The 11,287-nt window shown below is 37.4% G+C and overlaps 1 protein-coding gene across 1 annotated transcript; it reads right to left on the bottom strand.

Annotated features, from left to right (window-relative positions):
- Positions 1-147: 147 nt before the first annotated feature.
- On the bottom strand, positions 148-11,128 carry ZCCHC4 (zinc finger CCHC-type containing 4). Its single transcript, XM_018067985.2, has 13 exons — positions 11,050-11,128; positions 10,758-10,876; positions 8,824-8,906; positions 7,893-8,168; positions 7,304-7,384; positions 6,921-6,993; positions 5,165-5,315; positions 4,577-4,677; positions 4,119-4,240; positions 3,457-3,532; positions 2,909-2,960; positions 2,047-2,191; positions 148-378 (listed from the first exon to the last, which is right to left on the bottom strand). The coding sequence occupies exons 1-13, from the start codon at positions 11,123-11,125 to the stop codon at positions 255-257; spliced, it is 1,479 nt and encodes a 492-aa protein (XP_017923474.2). The 5' UTR covers positions 11,126-11,128; the 3' UTR covers positions 148-254.
- Between the last annotated feature and the right edge of the window lie 159 nt (positions 11,129-11,287).

Genomic DNA, 11,287 nt, shown 5'->3' with positions numbered 1-11,287 from the left:
AGATTCTCACCAAATCAGACAAATAGCCAATCCTAAACACACAAAATTGTTACGTTATACAAATACACGGTAAGGGCTGTGGTAGTTCACTTAGGTTGCGGGGTTTTTTTTGGTGCCAGTAAAGATGTGTAATAAAGGAACTGCCACTTTTAATTCAATCAGGTTTTATTTTGGATGTTAATATTTACATTTTTATAAAATGGAAACAAAGGCTGGCCATAAAAAAATAAATAATTCAGTAGCAACAAGAAAAGTCATGTCTTTTCTTTCTTATTCTTTCTTTTCTTCCCGGAGAATATGGCACATTTCATTGCTGATTTTTTACAGATCCCCATCTTTACCTTCTTTGAAGTTTTCTGCCCTTTATTTTTGTCATCTCTGTAAAGAAAAAAGGAACATAGAGATTAGAATAAAATGGAGAATGAACTTTTACATTTGCTGACATTTTAAATAATCTGTCTGTGTAAGTACATGAACTGTAGTGACAGTATGTGAAGCACCGGCACAAAAAGTACAAGGAACATTCCATCTTACAATGTTATGATATTTCAACTTCCTAAAACTGTTTCTCCACTTTATTGCCATTAATTACCTTTCATTTATGTACTTATTCAGCATTTAACTTTAAAAAATATAGAAAACAAGAAATTGCCTCACAAAAAAGCACACACAGAGTTTCATGCTGAACATATAAAGCATAAATACATAATAGAAAGGCTTAGAAGACAATACATAAAGTTAGGGAGACTCCTGCATTAGGAAGACTCCTGCAAATACAGGACCTAAATACAACTAGCAAGTGGACTGTTTTGTCTCTGACAAAGAATGTATTTCACAAAGTGAAATGTTGAATAATTTTAATAAATAAAACATACAGAACTTTTTATTAGAAAAAGAAAGCTACGCTATATGCTGCAATAAGTCAACAAAAGAAGTAACTGATGATGTGAAAGGACTAAACCATTCTGGTACAATTGACCAAATAGTATCTTACTTGACAGAAGAAACAGATGAGGTTTCATGAATTTTTTAGCATCCATTTTACTTTTTTAAGCAAAGAAAAAAACCCCAAACATTAAGAGATGGATTTTTTAAAAGAGATACATAAACTGAAACATTATTACTTTTTATCTCTACTACTCCTTAACCAAAACTTGTTTTAATGCCACAGTAAGACACGAAGCAATACTCCTGTACTCCTCTACCATCCAACAGGCATCTGGTGAATCTCTTGATAGTGATCCAAGAGGGTAATTATCTGAATCTCACTATGCAACAAGAAGTACAGCTTCTGCGAGAGAAGATTTGCATTTCCGCTGCTATAGCCATTCAACTCAAGAATCACAAACAAATCCATGACTCTGGAGAAGCTACCAAAGTGCAGGTCAACTATCCAGAACTGGAAAGGCTGAGACAACTGCTGCATCATGTCTTAGCAAATCCCCTTTCCTCTTTTCAGTTAGTTCTATTTGAAGACCACCATACATGATTCTTTTGGACTTCTGACACATACAAGTATCTCATTCTGTATATTACAGAAGGACAATCATGGAAGACTGAAAGTACTCAATGTGATCCTGATTAATGGTGGAGATTTAGATCATACTACAAAAAGCACCTGAAATACCACATGGAAAAAAGCAAAATATGCCACAACAAAGCAAAAGAAACAGGAAGCAATAAAACAGTGTCAGTGTTTTCTCTGACCTGTCATGACGAATTTGAAGGGGATAAAAGCTTTTTATTACTTCAGTTTTCAGTCTTCTTGACAGAGGTCTCCTGTGCACCACTCACCAAGCTTGCGATCCACATAAATCAGTTTTGAAAGAAAAGCCACAGACAGGGAATTGGGAGCCACAGGAGCTACCATTTATCATATCCTCCCTTCAGTATATACTCCCCAGCAACAGAGCAGGAGAGCAACAGTGAAAGCTGACATCAGCACTTAAAGCCAAAAATCATCTCTTTCTAAATTCATTCCATGATATAAGATCTGATCTCACCTGACTGCTACCTTTTATTATATTAATGCAATATGACACTTACTGGAAAGCTGTTCTGGTGCGGGAGAGACTGGGACAGGCACTGCGCTTGTGACCTGCCTTGCCACACACAAAACAGCCAGAATCAGTCTGCTCACAACTGTGGTTTGGAAGAGCACAGCAGTTGCAATTGTTACAGTGAAACCAAGCTGCAAAATAAGTAACATGATTTATTATATTGAAAATGTTTATAACGATAATTCTGAAAATGAGGTTTAAGTATAGGCCACAATACCCAGTTTCTAATTCTGGATTAGTTTTACAGAGATGAACGTGGTCGGTTTTGGGTTCCTTATCCCATCTCATAAGGCAGTCAGATACCTCACTAGATATACTGCACAATTATGTGTGAATTTTATTGCCATGAGAACTATTATCATGTATGTGATCTTAACAGGGAAAAAAGTCCAGATGTTAAAATGTATTTACAGATTGTGATTTCTGTAACAGTAACAAAAATTATTGCTTCAGCTATTTGAACAGAGCTATATGTACAACTAAATTTGTACATGAAACATAATTTTACTCCACCCTCTCAAGCATTTTAGTAATTCCCCATTTGTTTATGAAATTCTAATGAAAAAGTTTACAGAATTAGGAAACACTTATATGACAAATGAAAATATTTCAATTTTCCCATAATAAATATAAATGAGATTTAGTGTGCCTTGACAAGAAGTTATCACATTTCCACACAGTGCAAATACACTTAAATTAATAAATAGCAGCTTGTGCAAAACAGAGATTTTTCGTTTACTCTGCGTCTTCTACTACATTTTACTTCTACATTTTCTCTCCTGGTTTGTTATCTCAGTTTCTTTGGACTAGGTACACTTCTATTTAGAAAAGTATTTTTGTGTACTTACAGGGTTTTACACATTTTTTGCAAAGAACACAATGTTTCCATCGTCTGCCATCCTACAAAAGACAAATAAATGTTTTTTTTATTAACCCCACACACATTGATTCTATCTTAAAACTAAACTACTGATGTATGAACCCCACTGTTTACAGAAACAAGTCCTCTGTAGGAAGGACTGTAACTCAGAAACAACAAACCTGAGAATCTGTGACAACCACAGCAAAAGGGCTGCACTTTAAAATTAGCAAGTTCTAAAACTTCAAAAGATAAGAAAACATGTATGTGCCAACAGACCACTGGTGAATAAGTTATGGTCTGAGTGGCAAGTAGTAAATTTTTCTTGTCCTCTTAACAACACAAAACCAGAAATTAATTCCCAGTGGGTTATGAAAGATGTCCTCTGAAGGTAATAATAAGTCTACAAAATTGGAACTGTTGGGGGTTTCCCACAGAACTTGGTATCAGAATAGGTTTTTACCAGAGCAAATATTACAGAGACTCCTATCTGACTACTGCTAAAACTGCCATTCAGAAAGAAGGGAAAATACTTACTTTTGACGTACATGAATTGCACATCTCACAGTGCTGGTTACCAGAACTAACATACCGCTGACATAAGGTGCAAAACCTGGAAAAAAAAATGTACTGGTCCACATTTGCTAACAAAACAATTAATTTTACACAAGCTTAACAATTAACATAAGGACTGTAAAATCACTTTATTGAATTAAAGATTACATCTTTGATGCATAAATGATACTTAGGCAATTTAGACATATCCACATAGTAAAATTCAGGAGCTTGAATTTGAATTATCGACACTATCAGTAGTAAATCAAACTAAATCCACTCCTCTGTCCTCGATGCTTCTCTTAGGGTTCATTTTTTTAACTACTATCTCAACAAAGCTGATTATCATACATAGCTGTAAATCCCTCTTGTAGGTATATATAACATTTCCCACAGAGAAGTTGAGGCATCTCATCATTCCACAATCGAAAATATAAGCTTCTTTTTAGGTGTTCAGCTCTCCTACACACTGTCTATATACCATGCAACTTTGGAATGAAACAGAAAAATATGCTCGAGCCTGGCATCCAAGTTAGGCAAGACAACACTGAACAGCACCATCCCAAACTCTAACTTTAGAGACTCTCTGCCCTAACTAAGAACAAAGACACTCTTTCAGTTACTTGAGCATTAACATATCTTACCTATAACCTTCTTCTACAGGAAGTACAATGATACTCGGGGTAAGGTTTGTGAAGATACGGACAGGAGATTGTCTGCGACCTGTCTTGCCATGTTTATACAGTGCATGATTATCATAGTCTACCTAGAAAAATAAAACCGTAAAAAAGAGCCTTAAACTGAATGCTAAGCATGGGCAAAGCTATTTAGATATTTATTATCTTTATATGTGCCTTATAAAACGTTCACGTTTATACATAAACTGCAGGAACATGATAAAGTTATCAAAGGTATGACTAACAGAAATACAGAACGCAGGCTTCACATGAGCACCACGGGCTTCGCAGTGTCTCCAACACAGTCAAAGTTCAAGGACACAGCCCATCTACAGACAAGTGCTACCACTCTATCAGCTCCATTCATACTCCTGTTCACACTGCACACAACTGATATTTAGCAGATTCATTTGGTTCAGCCATACCTGGTAATCCATCATACTGAAGCTTGGGAAAAAGTCAAGAATACGAGACTCAAAGAAGTATGGAAATATCCAGAACATGGGCATCTCTTTATTGTCTTGACCTAGTAACGAAAAGGCTTTGATGTACATAAGAGAAAAACAAGGTATGTGAAGCATGAGAACTTTACAGTAAGCATTTGGTATACATAAACATGGATATGTATGTCATGCTAGGCATAAGAACTAGTTCCTGCAGGAAACAAAGTTTTGCCATATTTTATTTATGCGTAGTTGTAAGTGCCACGTAACTAACAGCTCTTGTTACCTGCCTACGTTGGTAAGAAATGGTACTGGTTTGATAGCTTATTTTTCTCTACCTTTTAAGTCCATTTTAATGGAAAAGCAGATTTGGAAAAGAATGGCAAAGGGTTTTAAGAGAGACTTATAGAACTGGGCATTACTAAACTAAAAATATCAGGAGAGTAAACAGGATATGGTAGTTCGTCTTCAGAAATTATAACGTGAGTGTGCTCACAGACTTATTTTAAATAGGTACTTTTCTTACAGTGATGTTACTGCTTAACCCATCTATCTGGCTATAATACATACCTTCTTTTCCTGTCTCCTTCCACATTGCCATCAGTTTTTTAAAACTAGAAGCCAGTGCTTCCACTAAACCTCCAAATGGGGGATCAGTTACCATAATGACTCTTTCACCATTATCTTCATACATGAATTTCCTACAAGTTTCACGTGCTGCCTGTAAGAAACAGAGGTTAACAGATTAAAGAAATGTAAAAATATTGTCTTCAGCAATAAAATGATCACTGTAGAAGGTTCAGGTTTTATTCTTGTGGAGGTGAATTTCCTCTTGTGTAGCATTTAAAAAACAAAACAAAAAACTCGAACAAATTAAAAGAATCCCAAACAAAAAAACCCTATTGGATTTGAAGCACTGAAAACAAGTGACCTTTTCAGTTAATGTATCAAAGGCAGATGCAGTTTAAGCTTCCTAAGACAGTCTTCTTCCTAAGGATACTAAATTTACCTCAGAAAAAATGATGTTATTCATAGCGAGAAAACAAAGTTCAGGCTCAGAATACATTTTATTCATGCCCTTTAACTTATAGTTCTATTCTGCAAAGCATTATCACAGCAGTAGGAGAAAAACACGTCTACTGAAAACCAATTCAATCCATACTGATTATAAAAATACATAGTATTCAAATTGTAGCAATCTAACCTGGATTCCATTTTTAAAGGCAATGTAAAAACCTATGTATTCACTGCCATCTTGCAGTGTTCTATCATCTGTTACTTAGATTCTATTGCATACCAAAAGCAGATTTTTAAAATACTAATATGCAACTGAAAGTTCTGCAATTCAGTCCATGAATACATTGCAGAACAGTGTCATTACAGGTGTCACCTTTGCACACCTTGAAAAGAACTGCAATATTTATAATGTAGATGAACAGAGTCTTTAGTTTTAATTGAAAAATACAAAACTTGAATACAGTAATGGATTACAAATATTTAAAGTTCAGGCTTTCAGACCAGTTTCCCATTTCATTCTAAATTATTCTTTTTATTTTCAAGATCTCATTCAAATGTAGCCTTTAGAATGGAAAAATCTGAAAATTACCTACATGCTGTGAACGGTATTGAAAGAAACATGTTTATACAAATAACCAGAGGCTTACTAATGGCAGAGGAAGAGCAAAGAGTGAGTATATTATTGGGACAAGAGTTTAAATTTAATGTTTGGACTTGAATTAGACTGTGATTCTCTTACAAAGCTATAACAGACATCCTATTACAGCTGCAGGTTTCCTAACAAACTCGAAATTAGGCACTTCATGTGACATTTAAAAAGAAACAAGAAATTAGGCATTTTCATTGAGCACTACACCAAATCGATCTCATTTTATGACAACAAGGTTAACCTTTTGACCTTGCTTTTCTGGAACAAAGCATAAAAACCTCATTTTCCCTCCCATCTCAAGCATCAGTGATGAAATCTTGTAGCATCCACTGGGCTGGTAAAGGCTGGGAATAAAATAATGAATTCTGTTGTAGCAACACAAGAAAAAGGGTAATGAATACTTACATGAGGCAACAGCTCACACCACACTGTCATTTTAATAAAAGCAGGAACTAAGGTGTCTAAGCAACATTAGTTAACATAAATATAATAAGTTTGAATCAAGTGGGAGAGAATTACTGAATAAGCACTGTCATTCTTTGCTTTCCAGTACTACTGACCATTTTTTCTCATGTTTTCTACTAGACTAGCTTCTTACAAGATTTTGCATTGACAACACTTACTTCTTTACAAAAGCACTCAATAAATACTTGGTCTTACCTCTCCACCAAAAAAATAATGATTGAACATGTTGTAGTGGCAGAATTCATCCTCTGTATAAAATTGTGAATACCTGTAAAATAAGTTCAAATAGTACTGGAAAAATATAAGCAACTTCTTGTGTGTCCTAAAAGGCATTTAGACTGAAAACAGGCCTTAAGAAAAACATCATCTTTGGGTTCTGATTACTGACAACACATAATTATACTGAGGAATTATTAAGTATAATTACTTTTCTCATAAACTGGATGTCATTTGTGTATGTGTGCATGAACTAAGATGCAGAGACAAGAAAGTGAAAACAACCACCAATTTATCTTTTAAAGTAGTAAGAACACAAATCTTTACACTTATTCTTCAGACAGACAAATGTTAAAACCTACCTGAAATCAATATCTAGTAGAAGGCTTCTAACTCTGAAATCTTCTTCTTGTGATGCTTTTGACTGGATCATTTCATGAAGCCTGAAGTATAATTGGAGCAAAAAAATTTAACACATAACCACTGGCTTCAGAAATGATCTTGCAAGACAAGAATGCCTGGTACTTTACTAAACCTAAAACCAAACAGATAAGAGAAAATGGGGTAATCTGAATTTGGGTGATTCCCTTTGGCCGATACTCAGAGTTAAAAAAATAGGTTAGTCTTAAAAGATGAAAAGTCAGTGAAACCTATTGGATCACCTTGCATAAAACCCCCCTGAAACAAAGCCAAAGAAATGTCACTGCAGTAAGAAATAAAGCAGAACTGAAGTGTGTATGTGTGTTTGTGTTATTTGCAGTGCTGCTGCAGTCTTCTCCTGTATCTTTTTAGCTCAAAGCAAGACCCCACGAGATGCTTGGATAACCCCAACCAATTAAAGCATAGTGAACCTCTTATTATGGGAGAGTCACTGATTATGTAATCATTAGTAAGCTGCACAGTTTTGAGATATAATATTATTTGAAACTGTAGCAACTCTCACTGATGTACCTGGGTGTTCCAACAGAGAGCACTCGTCTGAATCCTAAATCAATAAGGAGATTAAGTAGAAACTGGCAACTTCTGTCTGCAAATAAATACTGTGCATTTGTTTTTTTATTCTCCAGTGGATACAGAAATTGACTGGGCCTTTTGAGCTGGGTAGTGGAGATATCACACAGCAACTGGTGATTCGAGTGTTTTTCCCATTCTGCTGGCAATAGCAATTGCTGGCATTCCTGGCAAAACCTCCTCTTTGATAATGGCAGCAGAACAAAATTCTTGTACCTTTAAATAGAAAAGACAATAGGGAACAAACTTTGCAAAAAGCCTCTATGAAAGACATTTAGAAGAGTTACAGAAGGAGTTTCACATTTTTTAAGTATTCAGACATTTAAACAGACAATGCAGTTTACACTGCTCTTGCAAAACTCCGCATGTGAATTAAGTTTTATTTATGAAAGAATATTCAAAGGACACTCTGAAATGCACATAATATATGGTAACCAAATATATTGGGAGTCTCCACAAAATAACTGGATTACAGAGTGAAGATTTCATAGACTAACTGCAAAGTCCTGTATGTTTATACACAAAAATTCAGACATTATTTGTTACTGTATTACCTTTGCTTCTTTTTATAATGTTAAGCCTGTTACTTTTGCAAACTAACGACAGGCATAAATTAACTGAAACTACTACTGATCTGTTGTTAGCAAATTATGAGCACTAACATCAGAAGAACTATGCAAACATAAAAAAAACCAGTTCCTGGGTTGAAAATACTGTGCTCTAATTAGTTGTTTCATGCTATTTTCCCATTTGTCCAAATCCCTCTACCACATCTTCCTATTTTAAAGAATCCTGAAATGTCTTCTCTACATTCAGAGTACCTAAACCTGTATTACTTCATTTCTACTAAAGGAAATATGCATAACAATACCTTTCTACATTCTGTCTGTGTGTGAAAGTAGGTTGATGGTTTCTATTATATTCTTCACGTGCTGCAAGCCTTGTTTCCGACACCTGTAAAATTTGTGTACGTAAAAAGTTACAAAACAAACAGCTATTGCTCTGTGTTGTACATCAAATCTCAACATTAAACAAAAAAGGTGCATCAAAGGTCTCATGCTTTAGTTACTCTGCAAGGAAAAACCATCACATTCCTTGGTCTGTTGTTTCAGAAGAACAAGCATGACTGCAGCACAGGGGCACACTGCAAAACAACACCAGTCTCTCACTGTGAAGTTAAACCATGCAAAAAAATAAATAGGCTTTCATTCTTCTACTACATATCTTCTACTCAGGGAAAAACTCAAAACGTGATTGTGATGGAGACAGAAAGAGTTATCCTTTCCATTAATGTGTGCCAGCAGTTCCATTCCCTCTGAAGAACTATGATCTGATCCCGAAAAACTGATGACAGCAGAAACATTGCCCAAGTCTTTTGTGTGATCATTTTAAAAGGACAACAGCTCTTTGTTATGACCTGTCACTGAGTTTGAGTCATTAACCTTTAACATTTCACTCTCTCACACTCTTCTCTGACTCTTCTACTTTGTTCCCACAAAACATACTCATGGTTTCATGTGGAACAGAGTTTCAAGACATTTGCACAAAACTTATGGAACTGTTTTGTTTAAAGGAGCAGACAGTAAAATTCAACAGAACAAAAGACACCATGATACAAGTGACATTTAAAATGACTTATCACTAGGAACCCCATTTAAATCTACACGACCCAGTAACCAACCGTCTCGTTTTCTCTTTCTACAACTTTTCAGTAGTAAGCAGCACAGCAAAAAAACAATTATGAACCCAATTAAATTGCAGCCTGCCAATCTCCTGAGGACAATGACTACAACACAAGATACTCATTCAGGGAACAGAAAAAGGAACACAAAACACATTGAAAAAAACCACGGTAAGCTCTCTGTGAATACATATCAATCCCAATTTCATTACCCTACAAAATTATGCGACCAAAGGTCTTTAGGCAATGAGAAACTGCTGAGCATCATGCTGAACCCCACCACCTCGGAATTTTGTATATCCCACTTTTTGTTTGCATGCAATAGATTTTCTCTGTCTTAATTATGGGAGATGAGAGCATCCTGGGATCAGAAGTATCCCATTTTGTTCAACATTGCATAGCATTAGCAAACTTCTTACCTTAATTATCTATGCATTTTGGCAATACGGTAACAAGTGCCAGTTTTGCTCTAAATGTACATAGCCTTCCTTAAAAGTTATACTTGAAACATGTTCTCCTGACAGAAATAAGTGCTCTGCTAAGTATAAACTATTAGATAAAGTTTAGAAAGTGACAATTGCCAAAGATTTCCAGAACAAAATATACTTTTTAACTGTTAAATCGGTAAAAAAATCCCCACTATTTCATAGTATGATCGACTGATTTGGGTTGGAAGGGACCTTAAAGATCACCTAGCTCCAATTCCCCTGTCATGGGCAGGGACACTTTCCACTAGAGGATGTTGTTCAAAACCCCATCCAATCTGGCCTTGAACACTTCTAGGGATGGGGCATCCCCAGTTCTCTGGGCAACCTGTTGCAGTGCCTCACCACTGTCACAGTAAAGAATTTCTTCCTAACAGCTAATCCAAACCTACCTTCTTTGCATTTAAAATCATCGCCCCTTGTCTTATCACTACATGCCGTTATAAAAAGTCACTCTCCAGCTTTCTTGTAGCCCCTTTAGGTAGTGGAAGGCGCTATAAAAGGTCTCCCTGGAGCCTTCTCTTCTCCAGGCTGAACAGCCCCAACTCTCTGTCTTTCCCTATAGGAGAGGTGCTCCAACCCTCGGATCACCTCCGTAGTCCTGAATCTCCAGCAGAACCTTAAGCAACGCTCTCTTACCTTCTCATCTTCCCACTGAAAAAAGTTACAATCCTTTCTATCCCTACAAGCTGAACAAGCATAGAATCTTCTCCCTTCCTCTTTTCCTTGGCTGGTCTTCACGAACAGCAGCGCGGGACCTGGGGACAAACGCGACGATACGATGACACAGGGGGCACCAGTAGGTTTGTTCCACCGCTCCGCTGCAAGAGCCGAGCTCCCAGAACAAGGCATTCCCCACGGCTGCTGCAAGGCAAGCCCTGCCGGGAGCCCAGGAACGCTGGGGTGGTGCCCTCCGCCCCTCCGGGCTCACCGTGCGGGCAGCTGGGCGCGCCGGACGCCGGCCCGACCAGGGCGATGCCGCCGGGGCTGCGCTGCCCCGCCGCCATCGCACCGCCGACGGCCGACGGCCCCCGCGAGCGGCGCGCCTGCACCGCGCGGCCCCCCAGCGGCGCGGAGGCCTCGGCGGGACCCCCCCACCCGCGGACAAGGGACACGGCGGAGCCCCGACCCCGAGCCGGTCCCACGGGACATTCATCATTCTCAGCAGG

This window comes from Manacus vitellinus, unplaced genomic scaffold (genome assembly GCF_001715985.3).
Source record: "Manacus vitellinus isolate BGI_N305 unplaced genomic scaffold, ASM171598v3 scaffold_0_pilon, whole genome shotgun sequence".
Classification (NCBI taxonomy): Eukaryota; Metazoa; Chordata; class Aves; order Passeriformes; family Pipridae; genus Manacus; species Manacus vitellinus.
The sequence above is the reverse complement of the archived record's forward strand: the minus strand, read 5'-3'. Positions and strand labels throughout refer to the sequence as shown.

Excerpts from the sequence above, each read along its gene's own strand:
- ZCCHC4 (XM_018067985.2), bottom strand. The coding sequence starts at position 11,125 with ATGGCGGCGGGGCAGCGCAGCCCCGGCGGCATCGCCCTGGTCGGGCCG. Across the intron at positions 2,961-3,456 it reads GCAATTCATGTACGTCAAAA|GATGGCAGACGATGGAAACA; the intron begins GTAAGTATTTTC and ends TGTCTTTTGTAG. Across the intron at positions 2,192-2,908 it reads CAAAAAATGTGTAAAACCCT|CTTGGTTTCACTGTAACAAT; the intron begins GTAAGTACACAA and ends CTTATTTTGCAG.